At 34.1% G+C, this 16,103-nt stretch overlaps 1 protein-coding gene across 2 annotated transcripts in view; it reads right to left on the bottom strand.

Annotated features, from left to right (window-relative positions):
- Nucleotides 1-16,103, bottom strand: part of LOC129229702 (hydroxylysine kinase-like) — a 51,849-nt gene that overhangs the window by 12,562 nt on the left and 23,184 nt on the right. For both annotated transcript variants that reach the window (XM_054864068.1, XM_054864066.1), the window contains exon 4: nt 2,240-2,356. In XM_054864068.1, coding sequence (XP_054720043.1) covers nt 2,240-2,356 — 117 coding nt within the window. The remainder of the gene's footprint in view (nt 1-2,239; nt 2,357-16,103) is intronic.

Raw genomic sequence — 16,103 nt, forward strand, 5'->3', positions numbered from 1 at the left:
CCATTGAACCATGCCGGCTTTATTTGAGCAGCTGCTTCACAACGCTGTTAAAAATGAACCGAGTTGACTCAACTACTTTACTCGTTTGCAGAGCAAACGTTTGGCAATGTCATTTTAGTTGATTCAACTCATCGGGATGAGAATGGTCGCAGCACACGTCCCTGGTGTGGCTGATGAGTTGACTATCTGTGAAGGATGCTAGGCGATTCCTTCACTTTTCTACTTCCTGCCCGCTTGAAAGTTGGTTCAACTAAGTTGCCTCATGCATGGCCCCACTAGATGGCGCTAACGCTTAACGGGCCTTAGCAATTTATGACTTTTCTGTGTTAAACCGAAGTAGCTCATGCATCCACCAATCAGTGTCAACGTTTTAAAGTTTGTTTATTTTTGATTGGACGTCGCCCATTTTGACTGCAAGAGGCGCTGAACGGAGCCCCTGCATCCACCAATCAATGGCTGCTTAATGGAAAAGGGGTTCCCTGTAGAGCCATGAGAGTCTTTGTTGCCATGAGTTTCAGCGATTGTCACGGCCTATAAGAATTAGTGAGGCAATACCTCGTGAGAAAGAGGCCTAAAAACTGTTACAGACGTTAGAACCATCGTAGAAAATTCAAATGAACTTCCTTTTGTGTGTTTTTAATGATCTTCAAAATTAATGACATGATAAATGAAAGTGTGCAAACAGTTTTGAGGCCACTGTGGCGAATTGATTTCTTTTTCAATTTAAGTAAATAAAAAAAAGCAATATTAAAAAGGGGGAAGGAGAGAAGAAAGCGTTTCAAAGTGCACTTGATTAATGATTATGTCCGGATTTATTTTTGCACCATATTTCATAAAGAAGAGTTCAATGTTATTAGTCCCAAATAGTCAAACATATTTTTAATTTTATTATTGAAAAAGTTCAGACACAAACTCTTACTTTTCAAAATCCGGGGAAGGAAGGGAGGGGAAGTATCATTAATATTTTGCTCTTTACTCAAATCCATGATACAGTTATAAAGAACTAATTCCCCCCCCCCCCAACAGTCTTAGAAGCGACATATTTTTAAAAGTTTTATGCTTAAAATTGTCTTTTAGTGTGATATTACCCTATAATTGAGGCAAACCTAACCTTGCAGCATCTACTATGATTAGGATCTACGTAGCCTTCACAATGCTACCAAGCTATGTTTGCCCCAACAATATATACTTTCTTTCTTTCTTTTTTGTCGGAACTACGTGTAACAATAAACAAGTACATTATTTCTAAAATTCAGAATGAAAAAGCAAAATATTACACTTGACGTTAAATCTCGGTTATCACAAATTTGCCATTTCAACTGCGCTTGCGCGCGGACTTAGCTTTTTGGGCTTTCTCTTTTAAGATTTCGTGTTGCTTGTTTATATTTAAGCTGAGCGAGAGTCCCACCAAATTAATGAATGCGATCAGAATATTTTCACAGCGACTTCGTGACATATTATATGAAACTACGGATATGAATAACTGATAATCTTAAGAGAAAAATGACACTTCAATATTTATTAGTTTGGAAATATTTATTTAACATAAAAGTAAAACACGTTGTTTACTTCAAAAATGATTGGAATATTAGTACAGAAATCCGTCCTTTGCGGATATTTTACGTTAGGCGTAAACAACTTGGTATTATACATTTTTATTTAGGTTGAGGGTTCGGCTTTGTGTTAGAAGTGATGCTGAAATTCTAGTACGCTCTTCTGAGGTTAAAAATTTGGTCCTGAAAAAGGACAGACGATTCAGACACCGAATCCATTAATAATTAAGACGCAAAATTCAATCTTTACCGAGGCCTAAAAACTAAATCAGAAAAAACTTTGTGATTTCTAATTTTTATCTTTTGCCATCTCATATTTATTACCAAATTTAAAATGTTTGTAATTAATTTAGCAAGAGTTTTGAAATCAGCTAAGTCCGCGCGCAAGCGCAGTTGAAATGGCAAATTTGTGATAACCGGGATTTAACGTCGAGTAAATATTACAGGAAGGAAATCTTTTTTCATTTTTTTTTTTTTAAATCTATGGAAAGTAGTGCTGATGGCGTGCTCCAGTCTACTATAATAGGCGTTTACGTTATAAAATCAGCCATAAATAAAACATTATTTTTCAAAAGATAAAAAGCACCTTCCTTTTAAAATTAAAGTACAAGCTAGATTAGTTTCGTTTTTAAGTTTCGTGTATGAATATTCTTTAATTTGCTACAGAACCGAAAAGATATCAAAACCTTTATTTAGGACTGGAACTTGTACCATTTTCCATGTTTTACCATCCATATTACGTACTGGCAAAGGAACCCGTAAACCTTTCTTGTTGAAATGAATCATTGCCCTGTGCATAGAATCTGAAAAAGATTGAAGAATTATGGAATATCACTTGATAAACAATCAAATAATTTTTTATTTGATTTAGTCACAAAATATCATTTAATTAAATCATCACACAATCATGTTTGATTAAAGCCAGAATCGTATTAGATGAAAGCTACCCATGATCCCTTTGGCAATGAACTGTCTACCTACCTACCCAGAGCCTGATCAAGACAAGGTGATGCCCAGGTCCTGGTAAAACTTAGCACCCCCTCTCATAAGAAAATCCGCACATTTTCAAAGAAGTGGTTTCCTAAAAAAGGGAAGATAGAATTTACCCTAAATTTGCCCCTAAAATTGTAGTGTCCAGGTCCACGGACAGGCCCGGCTCCTGGGGTAGGCGATCTAGGCGGTAGCCTAGAGCGGCAGATTTTAGGGGCGGCAAATTTCGAAATTGAATTTTTTTTTAAAGCATGAATATCTGTTTCAGCGTCATAAAATTCACTGCTTCAATGCTAAAGAAAAAAGAAAGAAAAATAGAGTGTCTACCAGTGCTTGGGTATGCAAAACATAGTTCGGAATTTCACTAGAAATCCAATTTAATTTTAGAGGCGACAAATTGCGTGGCTTAAAATTATTTTGAAAATATTAACATTTGTTTCAGTGCCATATGATGCTCATCTTTAAATGTTAAAAAAGATAATTTCAAGTGCGTACTAGTTCTTGGATATGTAAAACCCAGCTTGGAATTTAACTAGAAACTCTAATTTTAAGCACTTATTTTTATTTTATACTAGTGGTACCCGCACCGCTTTGCCCGTACTAGAAAAATTAAAAGGTCTTTTGGTTCGCCTGTATATTTACAAATAATGTGTGGTGAATTTTCTCGCCAGTTGGCTTGTACCCATGTTACGGTTCCACGTTATGATAATTTCGTAATTTTCTCGTCCATCTTATAATAATTGTGTTCTTAAAATTGGAATAGAAAAAGAACCACATCGAATTTTCGAAAAATCGCTTCGAGGTGCACACCCCCATGCTACAAACTAACTTTGTGTCAAATTTCATGAAAATCGGCCGAACGGTCTAGGCGCTATGCGCGTCACAGAGATCCTGACAGACAGAGATCCGGACAGAGAGATATCATGACAGACAGAGAGAGATCCGGACAGAGAGACTTTCAGCTTTATTATTAGTATAAAGATTATTATTATTATTCAATGGGAGGAGGACGGCACTTGTCAATATCGTTTAGGGCGGCAGAACTACTAGAACCGACCCTGTCCACGGACCTGCAGGACCGTGCGTTAATCAGACCCAGGGGCGGCATTTCAGCATTTCATTTGGGGGGTCGAGTTTCTTAAATATGAATTACCACAATATGGAACCGAAACACATATTGGTTAACAGCAAGTAATCATGATATAGGTTTGAAATTAATAAAAATAAATGTTTAAAAAACAATTTAAATTTTTATAACAAAATTTGTAGTTCGTTTTAGAATATGTTATCCAAACCAAGTGTTTTGGTATTACAATTTCAACCTTTTAATAAAGTTTTGATGCTTGATTTTTAAAATAGGGAAGAACAGGAAACCTTGTTACTAATCCAGCAATGCCCACATTACTAATCCAGCAAACCATGATCTTTTTTCAGCTAAGTTTTTTCCCCCCATTGTGCTTCGAAAATAATTCTCTTACCTCCTGAAACACGAAAATGATTTTTCTCTACGAGCTGAACTGATTGGAATGGTTGAAAAATAATTGAAATAACTATGTTACGTATGAAAACACACTTTTCGCATCTTGCTCTTCAAATTCACCCAGGTAACTTTAAAAATTGTGATGATCTTCATTTTTCATCATAGAATAGTCTATTCTAGGCTAGTCTCTAAACAATTCTTATTGCCTCATGCAATAAATTTTACTCCTAATTGAAACTATTTTTTGCTTTCAACATCCAATTCAGATAATATAGAGCCAACAATACAGGAAAATATTTATCATCAAATCTTGTGTTATTTATTAGAAACTGAATCTATTATTTTATACAATATGTTAAACCAAGGTTGGACTTTACTTCATGTGCATTTTGGTCACCTCTTCTAAATTCATTTGAATATTCTTTGCACCTTTTTAAAATTCTCTGGAGTAAAAATTTTTTTGAAAAAATCCACGCTTGGTTGAAATATACATCCAGGTGAAATTTAAAACTAGTTTCAATTGTAGCTTACACTGAAGCTTGAACAGTCCAAAAATTAAGGTTAGCTGATTGAAGATGTTTTGATAGAGTAAAGCATTGTTTGAAAACTCTCCGCAATACAAACAAAACGAATAAAAATTCATTTGAAGACATGTTAAAGGACATTTGCTTCTTCATTATTGAAAGAGCTGTTTTCCAAAATCACTACTTTGAAATTATCGAGAAGGGTTTTTATGGTTTAAGAGACCATCTTGTATTGCCTCTTGAAGACCCTCTTGTGTCATGCTGAGATTGCATTGTTCAAGAGCCCACAGAAAAGATATTTGTTGATGTGAGATATTTTTTTCAAAAATAGTACGTATTTCTAAGACGTATCTATGAAAGTATACTATGCATTTAGCAGCTGAAATGTGTTTCTAGCAGAAGAAAGTGATGAACACTTATTGAATAGACACACTTAAAATATGAGCGTAACACTGAATGTAAAAAACCAAGGCATTTAGTGGAAATCATAAAACCACACGAGTGCACAGGTTTCTCTTAACCATCGTTACACAAAGCACGCAAGAATGAAATATTTAGCGTATATGAGATTTACGTCTTTAGTTAAAATTAATTATGATTCTTCATCAGTTTTTTCTGTTTTGAAAAGGCCGGTAAAAGCTTGATGAATTTCTAATTATTTAAAAAAACGGAAAACACTTGATCATGTCTGAAAATATGTCGAGTCTCTTCAACCATTACGAAGAACCAGCAAGATTATTTTTTCATGAACATTGGTTTGCGATTTACGTAAATTGAATTTACTCATTTTTTACCATTAATCTCAAAAAATTTGAGGGTGCGACTGCCCCCTCTCGACCCCCCTATTTGCCGCCCCTGATCAGACCCTGCACCTACCTAGATCATGGCTAGTTAGGATAAAGCTAGGTATATGTATAGGGTTTTTTCTCCTTCAAGGCGTCGTAAAAATACTCATTGACATTTTTTAGAGGAGTAAAATTCATGTTGGAAGAGTGAAATATTAAAAAAAAAAAAAAAACAGTAAATTCCATTATAATGATCCATTCCATAAAAAAAGTAATTTTCTAAGGTTGAACAGAAGATTCCAGAAAAATAGGGTTGCGTATTATTTTGATTTTGAACATTTATAATGTTAGAAATTTTAAATTTGAAAAAAAAAAAAAAAAAAAAAAAAAATCCACTCAAATGAAAATTTTTAAAAATTCCAACTACTGCCCACTCCTCCCCTTTTCATGATGATAAATTTTTAATAAAAATATAAAGCATGAAAATACGTTTGACTAAATTTTTGAGGTGTATTTCTAATTTTTAATCTATAACATTAAAAGCTGAAGAGTTTGTTTGTTTGTCTGAACATGCTAATCTCAGGAACTACTGGTTCGAATTGAAAATTTTTTTTTGTGTTGAATAATCTATTTATTGAGGAAGGCTATCTGGGCTTTTTTTTCTTTTTTCGAACTGACCGAAATATTTGTAATAGCAAACTAAATGTTTAATAAATTGTTTAGTTCTATGAATTTCTAATGGATGTCGGGGTAAGTTAACTCATCGAGAGGACGCTGGCCGTCTGTGCCGATAGCTGCGAGGTACCATGCCGCGCAGCTCAAAAGCATGGATATTGTGGTGGTCAGCGAACTGATTTTTGAATGCATTTTTTTTTATTTATATTCTGGTACATAATTTCATTTTGTAGGATTTTTCTATTACGGTAGCTTGGTTGCTTGACTATGAAATCCCGTTGACGGATTATTTGAAGTTTTAAAGCTACTGTTAATCTTTTTACGTTTTTTTGCGAATAGTTTTAAATTCCAAGGATACTTTAATGTGGTTACTTATTTTAGTCGAAGAAAAATGACCATTTCACACCAGAAAAGGGGGGGGGGGGCATGGATTTTTTTTATTCAACGGACTTCCTTTAAATTCTTTGCACGGACATCGCCGTGCGGGTACTGCTAGTGTGTGAAATGTGCTTATTGAGGCGTTATTAATTATGTAGGGGGGAACTGGGGATACTTGATCCCTGGGGATACATGATCCCACAGTCAAAAATGTACCAAAATCACTAAGTAGAGATTTGAAACCTGACAATTATGTTAAAGTTATACTTGTACATAAAAACTGGCAACACTTTGCTTTTTTCAGTCATTTTGCTTTAGCTCAAGAAATGATCGTCTGAATGTGTCAACGTGAAACTTTTTTTTAAGAAAGCATTCTAAAGAGTACATTATCCGTTATATACAACTTAAAAAAAATACCGAAGTGTCATGTTAAAGTATAGACAGTCTTTAATAATTGAGACATATTTTTAGAATATTGCCACTGATTGTTAATAATAAAATAAGTATGTTTGTAAAAAATGCATATTAGGGATACTTGATCGCTTCGTTTAGTGGGACACTTGATCACGGGGATCGAAAATGTAAACACAATGACAAAAATATAGCTGTTGTTTACTTAGTTGACATCTACTTAAACCATGTTAACATAATAAAATTTAACATAGTATGAGTGATAGATTTAAACAATCACTGCACTGCAGTACAAATGCTAAACAATTAAAATGTCAGTTCGCACTTGTAACATACATAACACCTCAAACATCCTGGAGAGAGGGCAACCCTACTATCCCGATACGGCAACCATACCATGTGACCTGGGGAGCAATTTCTAGTTGACCGTAACCGCTGAAGAAGTTTTCATTAGCTGAAGCCATGAATGATAAAAACAATTAACTGTAGAAGGGAAAAATTAGATTTATAGCAATAGTGCAGTATTTTAACATTATAAACTGTGAAGAAAAAGAAATACCAGGAAATCCAGTAACTTTTCTTAGGCATGTACAAATGTTTTTTACTTCAAAATAAAGAAAAAATAACATATATATGCATTCAACGAGTACATTTCCCACAGTTGCCTATAATTTTTAAATTTTTGTAACTAAATTTTTGTTGATTTTACCTATAAATGTAATAAAACATTGTATATCGTGAGTGCAAATAACATTTTAGTTCCATAAAAACACTTTTTACTTAACTAGTAATTATTTTAACGGCACTCAAGTAATTTGTGTACGTTTGCTTTGTTGGCGAGTAGCTTCTTGCCAAGTTCCTGTGAACAGCAGATGCGTTTAGAACAAGTTTTAGATTTGAAAATAAATATTTGTTACTTTTATGCTTTAATTTAAATACTAGTGTGCCTGCGTATGAAATAATTTCAAAACATTGATTACAAGACACAAGAATCCATAAATTTTCAGTCAATGAGAGAACTCTTTAAACATACTATATTTGTACATGACCGTCATTACAAGGAATAAACATCAAAATACATGAAAAATGCAGTTACATCATATTTTAAGATCCGGGAAGAAGTGGGGGAGGGGAGTTTGAATGACAGGCCTGTATTTGTATCCGTTATTTATTTAAAATTGGCAAAAGGTTCGCAGCTTTGCCTTTGCTAGTAACAATAATCAGTAACGATACCTTTTAGAACTGATCTTTCAACATTGCTCAAAACTCTGTTAATCTTCTAACAATTCTAGAGAAAATTTCAATACTATTTTTCGAAAAGCACACACACGCGCTCAATTTAATTACACCGATGCACAACATAAAAACTCATCACAATAATTCAGGCTGAAAACTTTCGCTTACTCACAACACACTTGGTCGATCTAATATTCTCAGAAAAAATAACAACTCTTAATTGTTTCCAGAACATAATAAAAATAAATTCACGCAGACGATAAATTAAAAAATAGGGCAGTTGAATTATTCTACTTTGTTTTCTTCTTACTTGGCTTGGCTTTAATCTTCTGTTTTAATAATATTGTTTTTTGAAAGCAGACGATATTTTTTCAGAATACATATTCATTTGAATTCGGAACTCCAGCGCTCGAATACGCTACCTTGCGGTGATTTATAAAACTGCGTCTGCACCTAAAACATTGCCACGTTGCGCATCACGTGTGTCTGTTGACGTAAACACAGGCAGTTTGTTCTGAGTATTTATTAACGCAATCGATGTGTCTTAGTTTGCTTTCAGCTACAGAAATTAATTCGTCCCCTAAGAGTATTCTCGAGCTTCTCAAAATAATGTTAGTTTTTCTTATTTCTTTCAAAAAAGTATTAAATGGTGGAAGCGTAAACAAGAAAAGTCTGGATTAACAAAATTGGATAACGTAATACCAGGTAAAAAATTTTATTGTTTTGTATGAATTTGTAAGAATATGAGTTTTTTTTAATCTTAAATTAATTTAACTAATCATATTTTACAGCAGCATTTAGTTGGAATGGACAGTATGCAAAATATTTTCTTGAATTTATTATCGTAGAACAAAATGAAAAATGTTTAACCGAGAAAGAATTTACTTTATTCCTTTTATTCTCAGCTGAAAGGTTTCGCCAAATTTGTTTAGGGTTATAGTAGTTTTAGTGTTGTGCAAGCAAAGTAGCCTTGGCGAGTTTTCGCATTTTTAGTTAAACCATTTTTAATTTTTATCATGAGTGGAATAAAATGATAGTATGATTACAGAATTCGATAAGCAAAAAGAAATAATGGTCAATCAACTGAAAAGAAAACTACCACCATATATAAACTGTGAGTACACATTTTATTTATTTTGTTCTGAGTGAATTTGAATCAGTTTTTCAATTCGATGGAAAAAAAACGAACTTAACAACATTGACTGGACACTTTTCCTTAACCTAATTCCACATAAATGATTTAAATAACCTTTGTTACTACAGTATCCTACTGAAATAGACAGTATGCAAATAAATTTTCTTGAAAATATTTATCGCAGAACAGATTGAAAAATCCAGAAAGAACGTTAAGAATTTGAACAATAAAAAATAAAAGTTCGCCAAAAATCTGTTTATAGGCTTATGGTTTTAAAATTATGTGAAAGAATAATGTATCTTGACAAGATTTCGCATATCAGGTAAATAATTTCCATGACGAATGAATTAAATGCATGATTTCTTTGGATATCCAATCATATAGTCATAGAAATAAATTATCTAGTGTTAAACGTTACTCTTGACAGTCTGCCACGTATGTGCACTATGTGACAAAAATGTCAACAAATGCTGGAAATGTCGCGAAACTGAACTTAATATGTACTAATGTATAGAAAAAACGGTACAAAATGAAAATGCCGTTCGAAGCGAACCAAAAATTTATGAATTCCGAATTCAACATCGTGAAAATGGCTGCTTCAGAACAACTTACTGTGTGTTCTGCATTAATTGTTTACTTTCGTAATACTTTTTGGTTTCTAATCTCTTTCTATATGGGTCAGAATAACCAAAAGACTTTGAAAAATCTTTTCAAATGAATAAAGCGAAAAAATCATACATACGAACAAAAATCACAACACTTTTAGCATTTTCTTCGTTACCACATGCGTTTGTTTTAGTTTTCAATTCCGCCATTAGACAGTGACTGCAGTGCCCCCTATAGTTCGTTGGAGTTGCGAATTGAGCAGAGATGGGCAGACTTTACCAAAATAAAGAGATACTTTTAATTTTCCCGAATTGTCTGGATCTACCAGAAATGTGTGCAAAAGTTATACATAAATGAGTAATGTTAATAACTGTCGAATAGTTATTTACGTAGATTGTTAAAACAAGAAGACCTTCATTTAAAAACCTTCTGGTAAACAATCAATGTTTAAGGGGGTCCGGGACACATTTTGAAAATTTTTTTATTATGTACTTTAGAGTTTTGAAATTTTTTGAACTGATTCATCATTTATTTAATAGGGCTCGACCGATGGCATTTTTTGGCCGATGGGCCGATGCCGATTGTTGGCCGATTGTTCAAAGATGGCCGATGGCCGATTGTTTTCCTCCAAATGGCCGATTGCCGATGGCCGATGGCCGATGTTGTTGGCCGATGGCAAAAAAAAAAAAAAAAAAATCTAACAGAAATAAATTGATAAGATTGTCAGGTTTAAAGAATCATTGATTCATTTCATTTTACTTTCTTTCGACGAATAAGGAATTGTAAGCACAAAATATATATATCAGATTTACTCTTAAATTTATATTTTACTATCACCCAATTTAAACTTCACAAGTTTTTTCGGCACATCTGTACATGCATATGTACCTAAGAACATATAGATGACCGAAATTTCCGTTTTGAACTCATCCTTAGTTAATTATCGCAAACTCACTTGTGATGTGATGTCTTCATCTGCGTAAACTTGCGTCACTCAAAAACGTTATGAAATAGTAAGTTGAAAACTCATACGTACGTAGTATGATCTAAAAGTTTGAGGCAAGCTGTATAAAACCTTACCCTGAATAGTTCACATTACCGAAGCACATCTATCTACAAAATTGTCACTTTGAACGACTATGCACTTCTGCCAACTTTCGTATAGCTTTTAGAAGCACTGGCAGCCTGTTTCGCAACTTCCTGTAAGGCTTTAACTTCATCGTGAGGAAGAAGGCGACTTTCATGCTGAGGAAGCACGGTTTGGTTTGTCAATACTCTGATATGACAAACAAATAACATAACGTTTCGTCGGACTTAGCTCCGTATGACTTTTAGCTGTTCCCTGCAAAAAAGATTTGCATGGACGCCGCTTTCTTCCGTCAGGAGAAGATAAAGCTTCATCACAGAAGGTAGCGAAAAATGGCTTCCATGAGTGTTTCCAAAAGTTATATGAACGCTGGAAGAAGTATCATAGTCCCTCATGGCGACCTTTTGAAGGTGGATGTGCTTTGGTTATGTGAATTATTCTGGGTAAGGTTTTATACAGCTTGTCCCCCGAACTTTTGGATTGTAGTACGTACAATCTGTATAGGGTGTAGTTATGTTTTTGTTTTTTGACTGCTGTATGATGGAAGACAAAGAACAACCAAAAAAAAAAAAAAGAATAAAATAAAGAAAGAAAGGAAAAAAAAGGAAGAAAAACAAAGAGACTGTTTAATAACCAATTGATTATTTTAAATTGAACATATAACTAAGATTTCAGTAATATTGTCAAAATGTATGGATTTAGGTACATTAAACATAGTTAAAAAACATTAAATTATGTTTTATCATTAAAATGAAAATTAAGAATAAAACTATAATACCGTCAACAAATAACGCAATTAAAGTGGAAAAATTGCACGTAGACATTTTTTAGTCATCAAATTAAACAAAAAAGGTAACAGATAAATTTCAATATTGAATCATATTAGAATATTTTTATATTTATTTAAAATTTATGAATAGAAAAGTTCGCATTTTTCATAAAAGCTATAAGAGTGACATAAATTTTGCTGAAAAAAGAAATAGCCATGAAAAGAGCAAGGTTCTTAAAACGCAACTACAATAAACAAACTCAATATTTACACCAAGTTAATAACTGAATACATATACTACTTGATCTGATGTTTGCACACGTAATATTGAATAATTTGATTGTTTAATCTTTTATGAAGCACTACGAACAAGTTCAAATTAAATTTTTCAATTTAACAATAATTTTCTGAAATTTAAAAAATTGCATAATAGAAAATCCTTTAAACTTTTCTATAACATATTATTAAAAATATGATGAAAACAAAAATAACTTATTCATTGATTTTATATAAATACATAAAAATAGTTACTTATAACAGAAAAAAAAATCGATCGCTATTCATGATGCAAAAAAGATTTCGCATTACGAAATATAGGTGAAACAAATATAAGAAATACGCAAAATGACATTTCATGACCAAAATAAATAATCGTTAAATATGTAAGAAATGCTTGACACGACGAGGGTGGGTTAGGAGGGTCACCCTTTGATTTTGGGGTAACTCACAACATTAAACTTTTTGGCCTCATTTTTTTAGTACAGAACCGCTACCACCAACACCTCGGAAGAGTTTCTGAATCTACTTCAGCACTACGAAGAAAAAATTCAAAATTCCCTTTGATTTCCGAATTATGTCACTATTCAAAACGTCTTTAATCAATTTTGTTAGATTAATTCTCTAAATTTTTCCTAAACAAAAAATAAAGCTTGAAAAAAAAACTCTAATTTTATGAATGGTGTTACTTTTAAACAACTCAAAAGTACAACTACAGTTTAATTTCAGAAATTGAAGGGGTTGGAGGAGGGGCACGCAAGTGTTCTCAGAAATACAAAAAATAGTCGTAAAAAATAGAGTTCAAAGTAATCATAAACATTGAGCAGAAAAACTCTTTTAAAACTTGCACCCGAGTTTGTTTTGACGCGCAGGCGCGATTTAAAATATAGCAAATATTGCAATTGCACGAGAGACCCCATAACCGTAGGGGCCCGAGTTACAAAATGCTTATGATAAATGTTTTACAATTTCTATGATAGAGAAATAGGGCCCCAAAATGTATTTAGACTGGCCCCAAACTTGTAGCTCCGCAGAAGCGATACAAAAAAGACTACATTACTGTGATTCATATCACAAATATCGAAAAATTAAAAATTACCGTCGATTCAACGAGAATCTAACAAAATGAAACAAAACCGGTTTCGCCATCTCATATTTGTTTCCATAGTCTCCAATTCGGCAGTATATCACCAAATGATCGTCAGTCTGAGGCGCTGTATTAGTTTTGCCTTGAAATAAGTAATTAATAGCCACAAAAAATGAGTAAATAGGCTTTTTAGAACATCCGATTGAAAACAAGAAGGGAATTGCACAACTGGAACGTATGCACATCCCACACGCGAAAATTTAGCCTTCTACAGCTTACCATTTTTGAGTTATGATTTATGAGAGATACTTACGTACATCCAACCGCAAGAAACAACGCAATAATTAACTTGTTTGGTACCTGAATGCAGTATTAAAAACTCTTTCAGGGGTGATTAAAATAAAAATTCATACTGAAATTTAAGTAAACAATTTTATGTGAAAACAATAACTCACTTTACTTTGTATTAAAAAGTAAAACTACAAAGGTCCTTTTTTTTTTCCAAAAACATCGGCCAATTCAATCGGTTTTTCGATGTTTTTTAAGGCCGATGGGCCGATGTTTCCTGCAAGTTAGCATCGGCCGCCGATGCCGATGCCAATGGCTAAATTGTTGAACCATCGGCGCCGATGCATCGGCCAGGTCGATGCATCGGTCGAGTCCTATTATTTAATAAGCAAAATCATAACATAAATATGAAAAAAAATTATTTTTTTATTTAAATTTAATTAGTTTTTTTAAAAAAAATGGGGTTGCTTTAAATTGCTATAACTCAAAATATTGTTGGTCAATTTTCAATTTTTTTTCAAAAAAGTATGCACAAACATCTAAGCTTTAATTTTTATTCGGCGATTTTAAAAATATTGATTCAATAAAAAATAAAAAATATTTGAAGAAAAATTTCAAAAAATTCGAAGATACTTTTTTTTAAAAAAATCATAATTTTTGCAGTAAACGTTTTTTTCCAAATTCGCCGAATAAAAATTAAAATAAATTGCTTGAAAAACATATGCTCCATGTTTCATTACTTTATCTCTATCGGTTCCTGACTTATAAGAGTTTGAATGCAAGAAATCGGGAAAAATTGCATCATGGAGAAAAACGCGTTTAAAGTTTTAAAGTTATGTACACATTCGTTAGATGCATGCAACAAAAATAACTATAACTTTCGTTCTATTTAAGGTAGAAACAAGATTCAAACGTCCTCTTAAGCAGAAAAAAACGGAGCAATTTTTCAAATTATAAAAAAAAATTGCAAAATTTGAGGATTTTTGTGTCCCGGACCCCCTTAAGAGTTGAAATTCAAAATAATAATATCAGCAAATCAAATAAATATTTACATTATGTGCTAAACCAATTCAAAATCTAATTCATCCGAAATCAGTCCTTATTAAAAGATTTGCACTATATGTTATTTGCTACTTTTATAAGCTTGGTGTATAATTACTGATTGCTAGTCTTGCGAGTTCGGAATCAGAGTCTTAGGCTCTAAAATTCCCGGAGTCGGAGTCGGTCTTTTTTCTTCCGACTTTGCAACCCTAAATTGTTGCAAGGTTGCAGAGTCGGAGTTGGAGTAGGACTGATTTTGAAGCAAAATGGTCAGAGTCGGCGTTCGAAGGTTTTGAAACTCCGAGTCAAAATCGGAATCTGACTGCTTTTGGGGTAAAAAAAAGTCGGAGTAGGAGTCAAAGGCTCTAAAATTCCCTGTGAGTTGGAGTCGGTCCTTTTTCTTCCGACTCCGCAACCCAAATTTGTTGTAGTGTGGGGAGTCGGAGCCGAACTGATTTTGAAGTTCAAGAGTTTGAGTCAAAGTTCAAAGTTTTTGAAATTCAAAGTCAAAATCTGACTCGGACTGCTTTAGGGATAAAGGAGTCGGAGTCGGAGTCGAAGGCTCTAAAATTCCCTGGGTCGGAGTCGGCCAGTTTCTTTCGACTCCACAACCCTAATTTGTGGCAGGGCTGCAGAGTCGGAGTCGGACTGATTTTTAAGTAAACTAGTCGAAGGTCGTAGGTTTTGAAACTCCGAGACGAAATCGGAGTCCGACTAATTTTGGGGTAAATGAGTCGGAGTCGAAGGCTCTAAAATTCCCCGTTTTAGAGTCGGTCATTTTTCTTCCGACTTCACAAACCTAGTTTGTAGCAAGCTTGCGGAGTTGAAGTTGGACTGATTTTGGCGTAAAAGAGTCGGCATCAGGAGTCTAAGTCCTTATAAACTGCAAAAGTCGGAGTCGGACTGCGTTTCTGGGTAAAGGAGTCGGAGTCAAAGGATCTAAAATTCTCGAAGTTAGAGTCGGTCATTTTTCATCTGACTCTGCAACCCTAATTTGTAGCAGGGCTGCGGAGTCAGAGTCGAACTGATTTTGAAGAAAAAAAGTCGGAGTCGAATGCTCAAAAATTCTCGGAGTCGGTCATTTTACTTTCGACTCCGCAACTCTAATTTGTAGCAGGGCTGCGGAGTCGGACTCGGATCCGGACTGATTTCGATGCTAAGAGTCCGAGTCCGACGGTTTTTAAACTCCGAGTTGAAATCGGAGTCGGACTATGTTTTAGATAAAGGAGTTGGAGCCAGAGTCTGTCATTTTCGCTACAACTCCGCAGCTCTGATTTGTAGCCCGGACTTCATAATTAGTGCCGTCGTCTGAAAAATATTTAGTGCCAAAAGAGCGATTGCGTGCCAAAACGCGACAACTTCCAGCCAAACTAGTCACCTGACCTGGGAGAAATGTTTTTGAAGGGGAAAAACGAAGGGGAAAAAGTTTTGACGAGCAAAGCAAAATTCAGTTTGCTATGCGGAAGGGGGGGGGAGGAGGACTTGTTTGAATAATTCTGAACAAACAACTTGAAATCTTAAATTTTGGCTTTGTGAGTGGACATGATGAATTTATGTTGCAGCAAGGGTGTGTCCATCTTCTAAAAGTGGTGCCCCCTTCAAATCCTACAAAGCACCCCTCAAGATCGAGACCTATCCCCCCCCCCCAGAAGAGGCAAAGACTGAAACTATTTCCTTAAAAATTGCAGTGGTCTAGTCTGTGCCATGGCCACCCCACTAGGACTCCCCAAGTTAAATTAATTGTTTTAACTTCATGAATTTCTCATGAAATCACTCGAAGCT

The sequence above is a fragment of the Uloborus diversus genome, chromosome 9, assembly GCF_026930045.1.
Source record: "Uloborus diversus isolate 005 chromosome 9, Udiv.v.3.1, whole genome shotgun sequence".
NCBI classification, from domain to species: Eukaryota; Metazoa; Arthropoda; class Arachnida; order Araneae; family Uloboridae; genus Uloborus; species Uloborus diversus.